The sequence below is a fragment of the Macaca nemestrina genome, chromosome 7 (genome assembly GCF_043159975.1).
Source record: "Macaca nemestrina isolate mMacNem1 chromosome 7, mMacNem.hap1, whole genome shotgun sequence".
In the NCBI taxonomy this organism is placed as follows: domain Eukaryota; kingdom Metazoa; phylum Chordata; class Mammalia; order Primates; family Cercopithecidae; genus Macaca; species Macaca nemestrina.
Genome location: NC_092131.1, coordinates 12,363,516 through 12,383,975, shown reverse-complemented (window position 1 = coordinate 12,383,975; position 20,460 = coordinate 12,363,516). Strand labels below are relative to the sequence as shown.

At 49.3% G+C, this 20,460-nt stretch overlaps 1 protein-coding gene across 10 annotated transcripts in view; it reads right to left on the bottom strand.

Moving 5' to 3' along the window:
• Positions 1–20,460, bottom strand: part of LOC105467472 (spectrin repeat containing nuclear envelope family member 3) — a 113,662-nt gene that overhangs the window by 11,900 nt on the left and 81,302 nt on the right. For all 10 annotated transcript variants that reach the window (XM_011717087.2, XM_011717086.2, XM_011717085.3 and 7 more), the window contains 6 exons: positions 18,950–19,111; positions 18,648–18,820; positions 18,069–18,198; positions 15,647–15,808; positions 12,085–12,234; positions 10,928–10,966 (listed from right to left, as the gene is read on the bottom strand). In XM_011717087.2, coding sequence (XP_011715389.2) covers positions 10,928–10,966; positions 12,085–12,234; positions 15,647–15,808; positions 18,069–18,198; positions 18,648–18,820; positions 18,950–19,111 — 816 coding nt within the window. The remainder of the gene's footprint in view (positions 1–10,927; positions 10,967–12,084; positions 12,235–15,646; positions 15,809–18,068; positions 18,199–18,647; positions 18,821–18,949; positions 19,112–20,460) is intronic.

Here is a 20,460-nt window from a genome sequence, read left to right as displayed (position 1 = left end):
GACAGTGATGCTTGATGATGGTGGTGATGGTGATAATGATCATGATGCTAATGGTGGTGGGGTGGGGGTGGGGTGGTGACAGTAAGGTGGTGACGATGGTGATAATGACCATGGTAATGGTGAAAATGGTGATGATCATGGTGATGGTGATGGGGATGGTGGTGACTGTGATGGTGATTGTAAGTGTGAGTGATAGTGATGATAGTGATGGTGATGATGGTGATGGTAATGATGAGAGTGATGGTGGCGGTGGTCATGATGGTGAGGGTGACGGTGGTAAGGATGATGGTGATGGTGATGGTGGTGGTGATGGTGATAGTGATGATGATGGAGGTAGAGATGGTGGTGGTGGTGATGGTGAGGATAATGGTGGTAAGGATGATGGTGATGGTGATATGATGATGGAGGTAGAGATGGTGGTGGTGGTGATGGTGAGGATAATGGTGGTAAGGATGATGGTGATGGTGATAGTGATGATGATGGAGGTAGAGATGGTGGTGGTGGCGATGGTGAGGATAATGGTGGTGGTAAGGATGATGGTGATGGTGATAGTGATGATGATGGAGGTAGCGATGTGGTGGTGGCGATGGTGAGGATAATGGTGGTAAGGATGATGGTGATGGTGATAGTGATGATGATGGAGGTAGAGATGGTGGTGGTGGTGATGGTGAGGGTAATGGTGGTGAGAATGATGGTGTTGGTGATGGTGGTGGTGATGGTGATAGTGATGATGATGGAGATACAGATGGTGGTGGTGGTGATAGTGATGATGATGAAGATACAGATGGTGGTGGTGATAATGGTGAGGGTAATGGTGGTAAGATTGATGGTGTTGGTGATGGTGATGGTGATAGTAATGATGATGATGGAGGTAGAGATGGTGGTGGTAGTGATGGTGACGGTAATGGTGGTAAGGATGATGGTGATGGTGATGGTGGTGGTGATGGTGATAGTTGTGATGGTGATAGAGGTGAAGACGGTGGTGGTGGTGAAGGTGAGGGCAATGGTGCTAAGGGTGATGGCAATGGTGGTGGTGATGGCAGTAGTGGTGGTAGTGACGGTGACGATGGTGATGAAGAAGCACTGTTAAATGCAAATGTTCCTGGGAGGTTCTAACCTGGGCAGTTCTGTCTCTCTACCTCTCCTCTCTGAGTCAACTCATGTATTCCCCTGCTCCAAGTATCTCCTCCAGATGATAACACTTAACCCTGTGCCTGCAGCCTCAAATATGTTCACTCACCAAAGTCCTTAAACACTGATTTTATGAAACAGGCTGCTTATAACAATGAATAAGTACTCTTGGCTGCATGTATTTCAGCGGTGACTTTGGGAGCGGAGGGTAGGGGGTGACACATTGTTTAATGAGTGTGAGTTCACAGAGACGGTGGCTCTTCCCACAACTGCTGGGCTGGGTGGAGCCAAATCTCTGACACATGTGACCCATCCAGGGAGAGGGAAAAGAGGTAAAAGACAATGAGCTGCAGGGCCACCCGGTGTGGGTTTTTACTGCAACTAACAGCCTGTAATTAAGGATCTCCCAAATGGAGGGTCTGCTTACAAGTGTCCTTTTTTATTTGCCCCTCCATTCTCAGAGCTAACACTTTGCTTCTTCAAGAGAGGGGTTGTGCCTTGGCCGTGATCCTCTGGGAAAAACATCTTTGAAGGTCCAAAAAGTGTTTACATATACAAGTGTTGACAAGGGGTGGTCTTCTCAAAGGATTCCTGCAGCCTGCCCAGTGCCTGTTTACTTAGAGCTCACATCTTCACTTAAAGGTCCCTGGATTCCAAAATGCTCTTTAAAAAAGACATCTTTCAATATGTTTCTAAATGCTTAGAAACACACACACACACACGTCCATACAAACACAGACACACACACATATACAACCCTCTAAGAAGCCAACAAGAAAAATGACAATCTTGGCTTTTCCAAAGAGAGAAAGGGCTTCCTCAGGAAGTTATAAGCTCCCCATCGGATATGGTTTGGCTGTGTCCCCACCCAAATCTCATCTTCAATTATAGTTCCCATAATTCCCATGTGTTGTGGGAAGGACCCAGTAGGAGATAATTGAATCACGGGGGCAGTTTCCCCCATACTGTTCTCGTGGTAGTGAATAAGTCTCACAAGATCTGATGGTTTTATAAGGGATTTCCCCTTTCACTTGGCTCCCATTCTCTCTTGTCTGCTGCCATGTAAGACATGCCTTTCTTCTGCCATAATTGTGAGGCCTCCCCAGCCACGTGGAACTGTGAGTTCATTAAACCTCCTTTTCTTTATGAATTACCCAGTCTCAGGTATGTCTTTATCAACAGCATGAAAACGGACTAATACACCATCCCTGAGGGTAGGGAAGCAGGGGTCGATGAGCCCATGGGGGTGGGGATGGAGTAGAGGAGTTAACATACTCATCAGAGGCTCTGACCAAGAGTCCTCCAAGGTCTTACATGATGATCCTGAGACTCCAGATTTCTGAGGATCGCAGGCTAGAGTTCATCACAGTCCATGAGACCTAATCTTCTACCACTGGTGAAATGGGATGTGGGGAAAATAAAAGGTTTGGAGTCTTGGGTTCTAACCCTGACTCTACCACTTTCTAGCTGTGTGATCTAGGGCATGTTGCTTAGCCTCTCAGAGCCTCAGTTTCTTCTCTGTTGGGAGACAGTGACACTTGCCTACCAATGTAGGAAGGATAAATGAAGCAATGCATGCTATGCATAAAAGGCACAGTAGGCACCCAACAAAGGCTCACTTCCTTTCTCCTCTGGCTGATGGGTATGGGCAGAGAGGCAGCTCCTGCAAGTCCCACAAGCTTCCCCTCCACCAGGGATGCAGGGATTAGGCACCGTCATCACCTTCAGTCCCATCAGGGAAGAAAGCACTGCCCTCCTTAAATGCCATCTCTCAGCTCCTTAAAGACCCTCATGCCTTATTACCACAGGGCCTTTGCACGGGCTGTCCCTTGTGTCTGGAATGCTCATTGCCCTTCTTTCTCCACTCCACCTGGTTAGTGCTGACTGACCATTGTAATCTCACCCTGAGTCACTTCCTCCAGGAGACCTTCCCTGGCCTTACACATCCTCAGGGCACCCTTTCCTCTGGATCACTGATTAAGATCTGTGCTGCCCTTAACTCCTCGGAGACGGGGTCCACATTAGTCTTGTACTTTACTGTATCCTCAGCAGTGCTCAGTAAATATTTGCTGGATGAATGAAACCATGAATATAAGGCTCCTTCCCTCCCTGCACCTCTGGCCATTCGCTTCTCCCTCAATACATCAGAGGCCACCCCAGAGACACGGGCACCTGCTATCTGCGAGCTGTTCTCACTGTGCCTATGGTTCACCAGGACGTCTGGGCTCCACTTGTTAGTGAACTCACTAAACACACCCCCAAAGGTCCTGAGCTCTGCTCTTCACCTCACTCAGCAGCCTCCTGGGCACCTTGAGCATCTCTGTGAGGCCGACTTTCCTATGCCCATTTTACAGAGGAAGAAACTGAGGCTGGGAGAGTACCCAGTCCAAGGTCACACAGATAGGCTCAGCTCTCCAGTGTCAGTCAAGAGCCCAGGCTCTTCCTACTATCCCACGTGGCATTTCTCACAAGAAACAACAAATAAAACAACAACAAAAGTATCTGGGGCCTCTGTTGTTCAACCTGGATCTGTGGAGGGTGGGTGTGCTCTGACCTGGGGCCTAGAGAGAGGAAGTCACATCCCATCACCACTGAGGTGAAGGGTCTTACCCAGGACCTGTCCAGGTCTCAGTACCCACCACAAAGATGCTTCCAGGCTGGCACCAAGTGCAGGACCGTGGAGGAGGCCCACTGAGTCAGCTGCAGGGCCCCCAAGGAAGCATCTAGTGGGCAGTTGAGGTTTTAGGACTGAGGCTAGAAGGACAGACCTGCATTAGAGATGAAGCAAGAGCTCACACAGCTTGAAGACGGTGCATAACCACGGGCGTGGAAGGAGGGAGAGTCACCTACGAGACGGTGCAGAAAGCCACAGGTGTGAGAGGAGATGCCGAGAAGAGAATGACCCAAGAGATAGTACATAAACCAGAGGCCTGGAAGGAGGTGCCAGGGAGAGCCACCTACCGGATGGTGCATGAACCACAGGCATGGGAGGAGATGCCAGGGAGAGTTACCCACAAGATAGTGTGCAAACCACAGGCATGGAAGGAGGTGCCAGGGAGAGTGACCCAGGAGAGGGACAGGTCCTGGAGAACCTGACGATACCACCCAAGAAGAAAGAGGTATTGTATTTCTAGTGCCTCTACCCAGCCCCTACAGGTCACTACTTATCCATTACAAAAGCAATGGTAGGAACTTCACAGGGAGAAGCTCCCTAAGGGCAGCCACTCTTTTTTCTTTTTTTTTCTTCTTTTTTTAAATTATACTTTAAGTTCTAGGGTACATGTGCACAATGTGCACGTTTGTTACATATGTATACTTGTGGCATGTTGGTATGCTGCACCCATCAACTCGTCAGCACCCATCAACTTGTCATTTACAACAGGTATAACTCCCAATGTAATCCCTCCCACTCTTAACTGATGATCAGAGTGAACACAGCCCATGTGCGACATACTGACGCCATGTGTCTCCTGATAAGAGGCACAAGTAAACCACAGCACCACTCTGTGACATTCCTGCCAGGAACCCGTCACCAAATCCAATCACAAGGAAACAGCAGGGAAACCCAAACCGAGGGATGTTCCACAAACTGTCCAGCCTGTACTCAAAAAGGTCAAGGTCAAGAAGAATTAGGAAAAACTGAGGAACTGGGCCAGACTGGAGGAAAACAGAGATGTGACAATAAATGCGATGTGTGATCTTGGATTGGATCCTGGACTGAGAAAAAAAAATCTACCAGTAAGACTGTAAGTGGTACGTCCAGACAATGGAATATAATTCAGTGGTCAAAAGAAATGCGCTATTGGACAGGTGCAGTGGCTCATGCCTGTAATCCCAGCACTTTGAGAGGCCGAGGCAGGCAGATCACTTGAGGTCAGGAGTTTGAGACCAGCCTGACCAACATGGTGAAACCATATCTCTACTAAAAATACAAAAAAAAAAAAAACAAAACAAAAGAAAAAACAAAACCTAGCCCGGTGTGGTGGCAGGCACCTGTAATTCCAGCTACTCGGGAGGCTGGGGCAGAAGAATTGCTTGAACCTGGGAGGTAGAGGTTGCAGTGAGCAGAGATTGCACCACTGCACTCCAGCCTGGGTGACAGAGTGAGACTCCATTTCAAAAAAAAAAAGAAAAGAAAAAGAAAAAAGAAATGAGCTGTCAGGCCACAAAGACACTGAGGATCCTTAAATGCATGTTGACAGGTAAAAGAAGTCAGTCTGAAAGGCTGCATAGTGTATGAAGCCAGCCATAGGACATCCTAGAAACGGCAAACCGTGGAGACAGCAGAAAGATGTGTGGTTGCCAGGGCCTGTGGAGAGGTGGGGAGGGATGAACAGGTGGAGCACAGGGGATTTTCAGGGCAGTGAAACTGTTCTGCATCATACTTTAGTGGTGGATACTGGTCATTAGACATTTGTCCACACCCATAGATTGTACAACACCAAGAGTGGGTGCTCAGGCAAGCCGTGAACTGAGTTATTAACAATGTATCAAGTGGTTCATCATCCTTAGCAAATGGACCACACTAAGGCAAGATGTTAACTAATGTGGAAGACGGAGGGGGCTGGGATGAGAGGAGGTCTATGGGAATACTTTGTACATTCTGCTCAATTTTTCTATAAACCGAAAGCTGCTCAAAAACGAAAGTCTATCAATTCAAAAGAGACTATTGAGACAGCTTAAAATTTTAAAATATGGACTGTGGATTAAATAATAGTATTTCATTAACATTGAGTGTTATCAACACTGACTTAGATAGCTGGCAAACAGTAAAACAAAGAGAGAGGTATCAGGATAGAGACAGCTGGAAGAGGAGGCCTTGGTCATCAGTCCCAGTGCCCCAGGGCCAGGTGTGATGAGGACAGCAGTTCACTGGCCTTAGTGAAGAAGTAGCTGCTGGGTACCTCACTGCGATGAATTTCAGACGAGTTGTGGGGTGGAAGGTGAGTGAGCAAGTGTAGAGAATGCTTCTTTGGATCTTGGTAGTCAAGGACTAGTTTCAAATACTTCACCACCAAAGTTTTAGCACCAACTTGTTCACAAATCATCAAAGACTGATTGTTTCTGGGCTCTGTAGATAGATGGAGTGGCGAGGCCGTGGGATGACACAGAGCATGGTGAAGGCTGTCCCTGGCTCTGTTTTTTAGAGGTCAGAGACTGCATGGCCCTAGCAAAGCCTAGGCCTTTGGTTGTGACTAGGGAAGAAGCAGATTTGACTTGCCCCTGGAGTTCCACGGTAAGTCACAGGAGTACAAACTCAAGCTATGTTGCCTCTCCTGACTCCCATCTGACCCCATCCCACGAGTGAGAGAAGGGGCCAAGGGGCCCAGAAACCATTTCCTCCCACTATAAAAGGAGAAGGCAGTTGTGAGTATTAAGGACCAAGCACATGCGTGCCCAGCACAGTGCCTGACACACAAAAGGGATTTTTGCAAAGAGAGAAAGTTACAATCTAATATGGAATACTCACTGAGATTGGGTATCGCAGTAGCTCATCCAATCTAAGACGCTGATTAAAAAGTGCCTCATTATTTTACAAACCGCTAAGAAAGAAAAGAACAGCAACCAAGATGGCGCATCTGATTGGACAGCCCACATCAGTATGGGGGACCCAGGGAGCTGCACCTTCAACATAAGGAGAAATGAGAAATAAACCCACCTCACAGAAAGAGGGGGCAAGGAAATTCCAGGTCTTCTCTTGGCACTGGGTGAAGGGTGGGAAACCAAAACTCTTCCTCAAGAGTCTGAACCACGGGCTGGAGCTCCCCAAGGTTGGCGGTCTCCGTTTACACAACCAGTGTGGTCCAAAGGAAACCCAAACAGGACACAACCCACAAGCAGACATTTTAATTTAAAGGAATCTCAGGTTGGGGGTGACGGGCAGTAAATCTAAATCTTCACTGGAAGAACTACATTGTAACAAGACACCCGAATTCCAGAGATGTGAAAATGTGAAAAAATATGAGTCTTAAAACCTATGAAACATAGTCAAATAAATAAAATGCTACTCTAAAGTCACACAAAATCTGGATCTATAGTCCAAGAGCCCACATATGAAATGGATGGGAGATGCCTGCTCTCTGTTTCCGCAAACTAGCACTGCCCTATTTCACCCTGGCTCACAGAACCTTTGGCCAATCCATCCCCAACTAAAAGTTTGCCTCAGGTAGGGCTATTCCACCTCCCTGGGCCAATGCAAGGAATGCAATTTACTCACAGCGCAACTGCAACTCAAAAGCAATGACATTTGACGTGTCTAAATGCTGCAGGCAAACACGCCCGCGGCAGTGAGTTGGCAAGTGCGTAGGCAGCTGCAAATTTAATAAATCTTAATTATTCTGTTTATACAAACAAGCAGGCTGAAGCCACTGACGTAGCTGGGGCTTTCAGTGACTTGGAGCATGGAGGGAGGAAAAAAAGTGTGGAGAACCAACTGCTCATAAATAATTAGCTTTGGGGTAAGTTAGTTTTTCCCCGTTTCCCTTTAGACCAAAAATAATATGTGGAATGTTTTTAAGTTCGCAAGATTACAGCCTCTGAAGACAGCACCTACTTTCTACCTGCCAGGCCTGTGGATGTGCATACGTGCACACGTGCGCAGAACCACACACGCATACGCCACACCCCAACCCGCAAAGAACCACGCACACACCGAAGCGAAGGGAGGATTTCCCCCTCAGATGTGCCGTTGCTCCCTTTGCTCTCAGAAGGAAAAGCAGGACGGTGTCTGCAGGTCTCCCAGGTCCCCAGTCACACAGCACTTGAGAACCTACTGTGTGCCATTGTTACAACAGGAACTTTGCTACCAGGAGCTCAGTGAACTCGCATTTGAGTTTGGAAGATTGCAGCTAAATGACTCACTGGAGGTCACACACACTAATGGTGGAGCCTGGGTTTGAATCCAGAGTGGAAAGTGGTGGTTCTCAAAGTGTGGTCCCCGGGCCCCCAGCAGCAGCAACACCTGGGATCATGTCAGAAATGCAGATTCATGGGCCACCCTAAAACTAATGAATCGAAAACTCCAGAGGTGGGGTCCAACAATCTATGTTTTAACAAGCTGTCCTATAAAGGAGCCATAGATGGTCTCTGTGTATTGGCCCCCACATTGTTTACTTCTTCACAGTGGGTTGAGATCCATTAGCTCAAAAGCCATCAAGCACCAAGGACAAATGTTTGCACATCCAATTGTTTTAAACATAGCCCAAGTAAGCAGATTCTTTAGTCATTTAGAGCTTTCCTGCTTTGCATACCCCACCAAGCTGTGCCCAACGTCTTCTGGTCATAGACAAGATACACCTCAGGGCTACATGGATCCCAAGTGGTGTGACCTTCAGAGCTCTCTGATCCAGAGATTCCCATTGTGCTACTGAGAAACATCAGCTGGACACGTGTGCTCTGGCCCCATCCCCCTCTCTCCACCCAAGCAGGATGTACAGTCTACAGGACAGGTCACTGCTCTTCTGTTCACTGATGTATCCCAGTGCCTAAAACAGAGCTTGGCACAAAGTCAGCACGAAGGAAGGAAGGAAGGAAGGAAGGAAGGAAGGAAGGAAGGAAGGAGGGAAGGAGGGAAGGAGGGAAGGAGGGAAGGAGGGAAGGAGGGAAGGAGGGAAGGAGGGAAGGAGGGAAGGAGGGAAGGAAGGAAGGAGGGAAGGAAGGAGGGGAGGAAGGAAAGAAGGGAGGGAGGGAGAGAGGGAGGGAGGGAGGGAGGGAGGGAGGGAGGGAGGGAGGCAACATAGAGATAGCAATGAACGCTGTGGCTATGAACATACCACAGTAACACATTAATTACAGGTTGTAGGAACCTGAGCCTGCACTGGAGGGCTGGTGTCAGCCTACAAATGTCACTACTCAAAAACATTTAGTGAGCACTTACTATGTGCTAGGCACCATGGCTAGACACCAGGGGGCCCAGACTTGACACCCACATGGATCCTGGCCTGGGGGCTGCATAGGTGGGGGCTTCCAACCAGAGAGAGGCTTGAAGTGCAGGAGCTAGAGTCAGTCTGGACATCAGGTCCTGGGTCCCCCGTCTCCCACCAGGACCCACCCGGCCGGCCTGTGTAGAACACCTGTCCTTTCTTGATGATTTTCCCTATCTCGTGAGAAGTCTGTTTGTTATTCGAAACTGGGGTGTGTTGGGGGCAGGGTTTAAGTGATCAGAAGTACTTCTACTTTCATATACTGCAGTTCACACAATCTTCAAACTAAGTTCATGAAGTAAATAAGGTTGCCATTAATAGTTCCATTTTAGGCTGGGCACAGTGGCTTACGCCTATAATTCCAGCACTCTGGGAGGCCGAGGAGGGTGGATCACCTGAGGTCGGGAGTTCAAGACCAGCCTTGCCAATATGGCGAAACCCCGTCTCTACTAAAAATACAAAAATTAGCCGGGCGTGGTGGCACATTCCTGTAATCCCAGCTACTCGGGAGGCTTAGGCAGGAAAAGTGCCTGAACCCGGGAGGCAGAGGTTGCAGTGAGCTGAGATTATGCCATTGCACTCCAGCCTGGGTGACAAGAGACTCCATCTCAAAAAAAAAAAAAAAAAAGAAAAAAAAATTCCATTTTATAGATGGGGAAAGTGAGCCCCAAGGAGCCAAACAACTCCCTCAAAACCACAAAGCCAGTTGGTGTTGGGCCCAGAGCCCGGCCTTGATTTTGTGACTGCCCCGCCCAGTCCATGTGTCATCCACTCTCCTATAGATGCTACTTATGACACCAGCCTGAGGCCAAGAAGAAATCACAGATTTCTAGGAAACTCAGATTCCAAAGAATGAGAGATCTCAAGGAACTCAGAGTGCCGTGGGTCAGAGCACGCTGGAGGCTTGTGTCAGTACGGGCCAGTGCCTAGCAGGAAAACACAGCATTCGTTCTTTTGGAAACAGTGGCACCAGGGGACACCAATTTACACCTGGCTTTTCCAGAAATGGGGAGACACTCCGGGCCCCAGGGAAGTCTTCCGCAAGTCACAACGTGGAAGGTTAACAACATGGGGTTTGGATTCAGAGGCCAGAGACCACTGAGGGGCTGAGGCCTTCCTTGAACAAGTCACTTCAGGCTTGCCCCTTCTGTTTCCTCACTCTGAAAGTTGAGATTATACTGCCTCCTGGGTGTCACTGGGAGAGTTACAGGAGGGGCCCTAACCACAACTTAGCACAGTTCCTTACACACACAGTGGATGGCCAATACATAGCATCTTGAGTAAGAATCATACCTGTTTCTCATTGTTGTCATTATTACTGCCGTTATTGTTATTGCTTCGGCCTGCAAAGGCCCTGGGAGTGACTCTGAGCATGGCTCCATAGGGTAAGTGGAAACACCTGCCTAGTAGAACTCAAAGGCACGATCCCTCCCTCTCCTGTCCCTACTGAGCCCCGCAGACCCTCCACCACCAGGGTGGCCACACCGTCCAGTTTGCCCACAACAACCCAGGTTTCCTGGGACAGTCCCGGTTCACACCTGTTGTCACAGAGTAATCACTGGTAGCATCTTTGTCCACTCCCCAGCGTGTCCTGATTTGGGAGAGTGAACTCCAAGATCCCCTCTCTGCTATGTGCCTGTCACAGCGGAGGACTCTGCACACCCTGGCCAGCTTCCCCCCGAGCCTGGGGCTTCTTGAGACCAAGAATCCTGGGCCCCAGCACAGCGCAGCCCAGAGTTGATCCCCCATAAATGTTCTTTGGTCTTCCTGGAGCCTTCCAGAAAGCCCACGAGTCCTGCCCCCGTGTCACGGGCCCACCAACCCTCCAGGCACCCTGCCCGCTAGCTGTGTGGAGCAGATGGCAGACACTGTACCTTTTGGAATCCAGTCGGCTCCCCTGGAGAACTTTGTGTCTGTTATTTTAGGGAAGGAGAGGAAAAGGGGGGAAAAAAATAAGTCAAGTGAGTGAAACTTAAATCCCAACAGAGCCTGTAATGGAATATTCATTTTGTCAGGGGAGTGTTTCTTTAAAACTTCTGGTCATCTGGACAGCCTGAGCCAGCAGGTGATTCGATTTAATGAGCTTTTTAACACACTTCAGGCCCAGCTGGGATTCTGTCTGGAAAGGCGGTGGCCAAGGCCGGCTGGGGCCATGGCCGACCTGGCTTGGGCTAGGGTGACACCTAGCGGCCATCTCGGCTGCTACAGGGCCAGGAAAGCCTGGGGTGCCCAGCTTGGGCCTGGGGTCTGAGGCTGAAAGGGCCCTTAGGGGCCATCTCACCACCCTCCTCAGACTTAGGGACCTAGGAAACTTAACCTCTGTGCCTCAGTTTCCTCACTGGTTCACAGGGCATATAACAGCACCTCCTTTAATGGGCTGTTATGAGGACATAGCATTGAGCAAAGGTTATGATTATCACTGTTTTGCTATTATTATTATTATTTTGTGTGAGGAGACACAGGGGCCCCCAAAAAGGAAGGTGCTTGCTCAACTCAGACACAGGGCAAGTTAGAGACATGGGGCTGGACCCCAGGGCTCCTGATGCCACTCCAGTGCTTCCCAAGGTCACGCCTACAACACAAGGGTGTGTCTGCAGGCTGGCTCTGCCACTGACCACTCATGCAGCCTTGGACAAGTATTTTCACTGCTTGGAGTCTCAGCTCCCTGTCTGGATGCTGGAGATACAATGACTTGAGCAGAGGGGAACCATACGGACTGAATGGGACAGTGCACACAGAGCCCTCGGCTTGGGAGGTAGGAAGCACTCCTTACACATTAATTACAAGGTCACTGCTGTCCTGATTGGGACTCCAGCCTCATGAGGTGGTTGGATGGCCAAATGGCATCACCTGAGTCAAGTGTCCGGGACCCTTGGGTGTCCCTGTCCTCTGTCTGAGTAGTCATCTCTGCCTGGTGTGTGAATGCACAGGGCAGGGTGGATGCGGGCTGAGCACTGTATCCTCAGGCAAATCCAGGCCCAGCTACAGTCCTGTCCCTGGAATCTGGGACCTGCACATCCTTGGCACCTACCAGCAGGTAGCCGGAGTCCTTCAGCTTGGACTTGTACAGCATCCACTGGTAGCGCAGATCTTCCAGCTTGTCTGAGGTCCCCCTTGCTGGCCCGAGACGAAGGAGATGCTCAAAGAGATGCTGACCTTCTGGCACCCGAGCCTCCAGCTCCTGGGGGAAGCAGCAGCGTCATGGTGGGGTTTCCAAATGGCCCAGACAGCCTCACCTGGCCGGTAAGGATGGGTCCATCAAATTTCACTCAACAGACAGGTAGGAAGGCAGGAGGCAGACAGAATCCATAAAGTGGGACTCCCATCTGTGCAATTCAAGCCAAGGCCTCGCCCTTGCTCTCAGGAATGTTACAGGATGGCCTCCTGCACAGAACGGGCAGCTGGGCTGCAGACCTCCAGTGGTTACTTCCAACTCTGACATTCCAGGACCAAGTCCTCCAGAGGGCTTGACTAGAGTTTGCCTCATTCTAAAAGTTGTCATTGTGAACAGGTCTTTCTGTTGGCATTATGAGCCTGGCAGAGTGGGGTTGGAATGTGTAGATTTTTCTCAGGAAATGTAAGTACTGTGTTCCCTTGGGATGGAACCTTTTATTCGCAGGACTCTGGAGAGGTGGTGTGATGGGGCAGTAGGAGCGGGGCTATAAATCCGGGAGCCCAGGTTTCAGTCCTGGCTTTGGATCCTGACTCTGCCCCATCCCACTAGCATGTAATATGCGACACCTTGCTTAGCTTCTCAGAGCCCGCAGGAACATATGCTGTACAAAAGCAAGGGGGTTTAACTTGAGGAACAGAAAGTCATTTCTGATATGGCTGGAATCGGGTGGTGGTGCGGTGGGGGGAGTGAGAGGAGCAGCCAAATATGAGATGGGAGAGGCAGGCAAGGAAGATTTCCAGGTAATGGCCAACTAGATAATTGGGACCAAACCTCTCACTAAGGACAAAATATTTAAAGCATTTTAAAGGCATAAAAGTATTAACAAAAGAATGTGAGGCACACCGGGACACAACTTGCGAAAGAATGAAAACCCAGGGCAGTCAGCGCTGTGTTCAGACCGGCTTTTGTCCATGGAACATTTGCCAATTTGGAAGGAATAGCTGTAAAACACCTTTGCTTTTGGCAGCCTCACTGGGCTGGGGAGACAAAGGTCAAAGTCTGGGCCCTACCAAGGTGGAGATTCTGATAGGATTCATTCACCCTTTTGCTGAGCTCCTAAAGCCTTCACCCTGTAAAAAATGAACCAGAAGTAAACCTGGACCTTATGGACACTTGCAGCCCAGTTCAAAGTCATCTTAGTAGACCAGGGAAACTCAAGTCTTGAACTTGGATTTAGTGGTCCCAGAACGAAAGGTCCCTACTTGCCTGGCAGTAGCAAATGAAATAGACTCTGGAGGAAAAGATTATCCTAAATCAAATCTTTTTTTTTTTTCTTTCTTTCTTTCTTTTTTTTTTTTTTGAGACGGAGTTTCACTCGTTGCCCAGGCTGGAGTGCAATGGCGCAATCTCAGCTCACCGCAACCTCCACCTCCCAGGTTCAAGCAATTCTCCTGCCTTAACCTCCTGAGCAGCTGGGATTACAAGCATACACCACCATGCCTGGCTAATTTTGCAGTTTTAGTAGATACAGGGTTTCTCCATGTTGAGGCTGGTCTCCAACTCCTGACCTCAGGTGATCTGCCCGCCTCGGCCTCCCAAAGTGCTGGGATTACAGGCGTGAGCCACCGCGCCCGGCCTCTCCTAAATCTTAAATCACTCTTATACATATTTTGGCAAACACAATGTCTAGCACACAAAGCAGCCACACAAAGACACAAGAAACCAAGAGTAAGAACAGGCAGAAATAATATACAACAGAAATATTCATAAAATGCCTTGAGATATTAGAATTATTAGACACAATCTGTAAAAAGCTATGTTTACTATGTTCAAATAATTAAAAGATAGGCTTAAAAATTTAAGCAAGCATCTGGAAAGTATGAAAAATGATAGAGTTTCAGTTAAGACAGGAGTTATAAAATAAGAAAAAAAAAATAAAGGTAAGAAAAATGATAGCCTAGATTATTAAAAGTACCAAAAAGAAGTTCTAGAACTGATAACTACAACAACAAAAGTTAAGAACTCAACAGACATGTGTAACAGAAGATGAAACACAGCTAAAGAGAGAATTAGTAAACTGAAAGACGGATCAGAAAAACTATCCAGAATGCAACACGAAGAGAGAAAAGGATGAAAAATACACAAGAGAGAGTAAGAAACATAAAGCACACAGTGAGAAGTAGTTACATATGTTTAAATGATATCACAATAGGAGAGGAGAAAGGGAAGAAGGCAGACGTAATATTTTAAGAAATATTGTTAGTAGAAAAAAATACAAGTAACAAGTTTGGTAATTAAGAGGAAAAAAAAATAATGTTAGAGAGTTTTCCAGAAAGATCCTAGACCACAGATTCGGGAGTTAAAATGAATCCCAACCCAGATAAATAAAAAGAAATTCAAACCTAAAATTGCAGAAAAATAGGGAAACAGAAGTGAGCTGGAGCCTGGCTGAGAAAGGCCTTGAGTAATAAACTCAGGGGTTAAACTCCATAGTGAAAGGTTTTCATTAGGGGGAGGACAGGGTCATATTTGTCATTCTGGCTGCAGAATGAGCCATGACCTAGATGGGAACCCAACAGGAAGAAGGGAGGATCAGCTGGGAGGCTATAGCCATAGTCAAGGCCAAACACGGTAAGTGCCTAAATTCAGACAATGGTAGTGCGAGGAAGGAGAAACACAACATATCTAGGAGGTGGAATCAAGGAGCTTTAGCAACTGATTAGATGTGGGAGTGAAGAAGACAGAAGAGAAGTGGTAGTACAGTTGCAAAAATGGCTGTGACTTTCCCCATCTCCCTCCCCACTGCAACATGACTTTGCCATCCCTTCCATCAAGTGGTGGAGTCTCTTTCCCTTTCCTTGACTCTAGGCTGGTTTTGGCAAACAGAATGCAGGGGAATTAATGTTATGCTGGCTCCTAGTCTTGACCTCAAAAGTCTTTGCCTGCTGCTACTGCTCTCTTCTGCCCTGCCTCTGCTATGAGAAGTCCAGGCTGTGCCACAGGAGTATAAGAGATGTGTAGTCCACGTCATTCTCGTCTCTAATAGCCCACTAGCCCCCAGAAGTAGAGACACCCAACTGACCTACAACTGACAGCAGACAGACTGCAGGCCCTGCCCGGTTGGTTCAGCCTAGCTTGCTGTGCTTCTGAACCACGGGTTAAATACCTAGTTGTTGCTTTCAGCCACAAACTGTTGGGATGGTTTGTCACACAGCAATAGCTAAGTGACACAGGAGTCAAGCGATTAGTGGTGATATTTTCCAAGCAGGGAAATACATAAGCATGCTGAATACATGAATGAATGCCAGAAAAAGTTCTAAAATCTTTGAACCAAAAAAGTATAAAAGCCATTATCTATACACACGGCGGAACAGCTCACAAACTGTGGGTGTGCTCTTTCTTTTGAAGAGCCCCCTGGTGGCAAATGCATCTGTGGGTGCAAACCCTATGGATGAGGGACCTTTCCTGGGGAACAGACCTGCAGCTTTGATTCTCTGGTCCTCAAGTCCTCGGCTGTAGAAGTCCTCATTGCGATGATTCTAACCAGCTTGGAATTTTCCACCTGCAACCACTGCTCAAAGTTCCTCAGGAGCTGGGAGAAATCTTCATGGCTCCCTTCTTCTTCCTGGACAAGATTTACCTGTAGGATCACACACGGCCAAAGCATCAGAGGTGAAAGAGGCTCCCTGGCCGTGTGTCCTGGGAATTCCACCTGAGGCAGAGGGGCGGGGACGAGGACAAGATGCCCAAAATGGTGACAGGAGAGGCCTGGGGGATGAACAATGAATCTCTACTGAACATGGCCACATTTAGGGGCCAAGAACATTCCTCACTGTCCCCTCTCTGGTCCCCTGAGAGGTGACAGAAGCCACCGCCACCTCTTACCAGGGTGGCTATACAAATAGTTACCCTTCCACCATGCTTGTCCCCTTGGGGCTCCATGAATAGAGTGATCTATGATGTAAGCCCATTCGGCTAACTTTCTGGTTATCCACGTTGGTGCCTCTCACTCCTCCTCAGTGTGACCCGGGAGTCTTGGTTCCATTGCACGTGCTGCCTTCCCTGTCCTCTGAGCCTGGGCCTGGAGACGTGTCTTGGCCCCTCAAACTGGCACTCGAATTTCTCCCTCTGCTCTTCACACACTGTCTCCTCTATTGGGAACACACCTCCCTCCCTCCTCTCCTCACTGCCACTCAGCCATGAAACTTCAGCTGAGATTTCTTATCTTCCAGGAGGGGCTTTCCTGTCCTGGACCTGGGAACTGCTGCAGATTCCCGTGGCTCTGGCGTGTCTGCCAAGGTGCACCACTTTTTTTGTTGTTTTTTTGGAAACCCTTATTTAACTGCCTGTGGATGCCACTCCCTTGCTTCTTTCTTTTCAACAAAGCTCAGTTTGTTTAAGGGCAGTAAGGGAAAGTGATGGGTGAAACAATGTAGTTAGTTCTTTTTTTTTTTCTTTTACAAAACATAGCCATGGCACAAAAATAGACCCATCTTGCTTGATTTTAGTTTCTATTCTGGGGCCAGAGGAAGTGTCCAGCCCCCATGCTCTCTCCCCTGCAGGTGCTACTGCTAGTGGCTCACAGAGGCGAGTATCTCCTGGGCCCAGCAGCACAGGCGTATCCCGAGAGCTTGTTAGAAATGCAGAATGGAATTGTGGGCCCCAGCCAGATCTACTAACTCAGAGTCTGCATTTTATCTTATTTTATTATTTTTTGTTGATGGATTGATTGATTGAAATGGGGTCTTGCTTTGTCACTCAGGCTGGAGTGCAGTGGCACAATCACAGCTCCCTGCAGCCTCAAACTCCTGGGCACAAGTGATCCTCCCACATCAGGCCCCTGAGTAGCTGGAACCACAGGTGCACACCACTATGTCCAGTTAATTTAAAAATATTTTTTATAGAAATGGGGTCTTGCTATCTTGCCCAGGCTTGTCTCAAACTCCTGCTCAAGCAATCCTCCTGCCTCGGCCTCCCAAAGTTCTGGGATTGTAGGTGTAGCTCACCATACCCAGCCCAGAACCTGCATTTTTTTTTTTTTTTTTTTTTTTTTTTTTTTTTTTTGAGACGGAGTCTCGCTCTGTCGCCCAGGCTGGAGTGCAGTGGCCGGATCTCTGCTCACTGCAAGCTCCGCCTCCCGGGTTTACGCCATTCTCCTGCCTCAGCCTCCTCAGTAGCTGGGACTACAGGCGCCCGCCACCTCGCCCGGCTAGTTTTTTTGTATTTTTTTAGTAGAGAAGGGGTTTCACCGTGTTAGCCAGGATTGTCTCGATCTCCTGACCTCGTGATCCGCCCGTCTCGGCCTCCCAACAGAACCTGCATTTTAATACAAGGCTGTGTGCCCACTGAAAAGCTCTACATTGGATTCCAAGTTCTCTGAGGGTCGGAAGTGCTACTCACAGCTGTATCCTAGCTCTGAGCACAGTCCTTGGAACAAAGTAGCACTCAGCAAATGGAGGCGTGAATGAAAGAATGAATGGGAAAATGAATAATTTGATGTATTTGAATAACAAGGAGTAACTTTCTTTTCAACAAAGCTCAAGTTTGCTTAAGGGCAGTAAGGGACGGATGAAACATGGCACAAAAATATTCCCATCTTGTACGGTTTTGGTTTCCAATCCGGGGCCAGCAGGAAGCTTTCAGCCCCGACACTCTCTTCCCTGCAGAGGCTGCTGCTAGCCTGGCTCTGCAGACTCTGGGATCTCTGAGGTCCTCTGTGGAGCAGGATCAACTGCTCTTTGGGCCACAGGTGGGGCAGGCTCAAATGAGACAGGATGTGGCCAAGTCCTCAGAGCAGAGCATGTTGCCCCAGACAGGGAGGCGCCTGTGCTGGAGACCCCTACCCATCTCTTGACCTGGGGCCTGGCCCCTTCTCCCACAGTCCTGCTACACAGACTCACCCGTCGACGATGCCTGGGAATAGGATCCACGGGGTCGATGAGAAATCCTGACTTCGGGATGTTGTTGGTGAAAACCATTTTCTTCCCTGAATCCACTTCTGTCCTCTGCAGGTGCCAGTTTCTGATGAGGCTGAGAAGACAAACTCACCCCAGTCAATGCAGAGATGTGGTGGGAACCCACCAGGACATGGGAAAAGTAATAGAATTGGGGAACTACGGGTGACGAGTCAGCGCCCCCCATTGAAGTTTGTCAGAATGTTCCTGAGGCATGCTCACATCCGGTTTCTGACTTTAAACTCACAGTAACCTGTCATGAAGGTGCATATGCCCACTGATGCAGATGGGGAAACTGAGGCTCAAACCAGTATGGACTGGAGGCTAACTCCCAAGATGGGGACACTTCCTGGCTCCTCCTGCTCCTGCTCGAATAGCCAACTGGGCCAATGTGTGAAGGTGCCTAAGGCTCCTGGCTCCATACTGGGCAGCACCCTGGCCATCTGCTCCACGAGCACCTGAGTGCCCCTGAGTGGGCAGAGGCGGTGTCCCAGACAAGGCTCAGAGCCTAGGAGGCACTCTCACCTCAGCAGACTTTCTTCCAGCAGCCTCAAGGCCCGCCACGACTCTGCCAGCTCCCTGAGCTCCGCCTGCACCACAGCAGCACCCTCCGGAGAAGATTTCTCCATCACCAGCCAGCCCTGCGCATCCACCAGGGACAGCTGGGCCTCCTTCTCCGGGAATTCTGCCACCAGCCTCTAAAGGACACACAGACACACAGAAACATACACGGTGAAGGTGGAGGGTGGTTTCTGCTCCTCGGTGTGGGAACGTGGGCCTGTCAAGGCTGCTTCTTTGGGAAGTGGATGGGGGAACCACCGCCTTACCTCAAACTCGGCCTCTTGGGACTCAGCATCCCCCGGGCCAGCCTCTCCCCGGTGTGCCTCCAGCTTTTGCATGGTCACAGCGATCCACTGCCGCAGCTCCAGCAGTTGGTGGCTGAAGGTGCAGTGCTCCTCCACGCTCTGCCGACACCTGTCCACAAGGTCCTGCAGCGTAGCCGGGGGAGCCCAGGGCGCCTTGAGTGCTGTCCAAGGGGGAGACCCCCGCACCACCTCCACCCTGCAGGGCTCTCACACCTGCTGGGGACCCCAGGGCTCCCCACCAAGTAGCACCACAAGAGGCTGGGCTGGCCCTTCCCTCCGCACAGCACAAGGAATTTACCCTGGGAAGATCAACTGGTTTAAAGCCTGTCTTACTTTTAGGAAAACGACCAAGTCTAGGTGCGGGTGGGGGAAATCGGATCTCCTGTCCACCACTGATCCAAGCGTAAATTGGCCCAATCACTTGTGGAAACCATGGGTCAAAATCTACCCAAACAGAATGTGGCTGTAGCTGATGGCCCAGCCATTCCATTCCCAGTGCGTGCCCCGGAAATGGGAACATATCCTCACCCAGGGACATATATGTGACGGCCGCAAGCTGGAAACTATCCAAGTGCCCATCGAGAGTAGAATGAATAAATACACGGTGGTATATATTCACATAATGGAATGTTTCACAGCAGCAAGAATGAACAGTCTATAACCACATGCCATACAGTAGATGAATTTACAACCATCATGTGGAGAGCTAAAGGCCAGGCACAAAAGAAAACATCCTGTCCAATTCAATTTAAATGAAGGATAACATCAGACAAACCCAAGCTGTGTTGCGGGAAGCCTGAAGTCAGAGCTGCCCTTGAGGGTCGGGAATGGTGAGCTGGGCATGACCACAGGCACAGGGGCTTTGGGAGGCTGGTAATATTCTGTGCTTTATCTGTGTGCTGGTAACACAGATGCATTTAATTTTTAAAACATTCATCGAGCTGCACACTCAGATATTCACGTTTGGTCTTTCTTTGTTCTTTTTCCCTGAGTACTGTTTCCTGGGCCAATCTATTGCTCAGCTCTCTGTCCCCAGGAAAGGCAGACACTGTCCCCAGAAGGGCAGCCATTCTTTATGCCCCTGGCCACCCAGCCTGAGACCCTGGAGCTTTCTTTCCATAGCCCGCCATGAACCAGTCAGACCCCAGGGCCTGCCGTTCCCATTCCAGCTGTGTTAGCTGGATGAGGTCATGACTCTCTGCGGGGCTACCATAGGCCCTGCCTTCTGCATTCCACAGACACTGGCTGAGACCGCTGGATACCAGGCCCATACCAGGGGCTGGGGAGACTGCTGCCTCTGTCCTCAGTGAACCACCAATGAGGGCCTGAGAAGTTATCTAAAACTCCACTTCTCTGAGTTGTCCCTACCGCTGTCCCCTCCTGGTCCCTGTGTGCCAACATTAGACCAGACGCCTCCAAGGGCTTCCTGTGCATAGAGCTGTGATCTCCAACATGGGATACCTGCCCCCCAG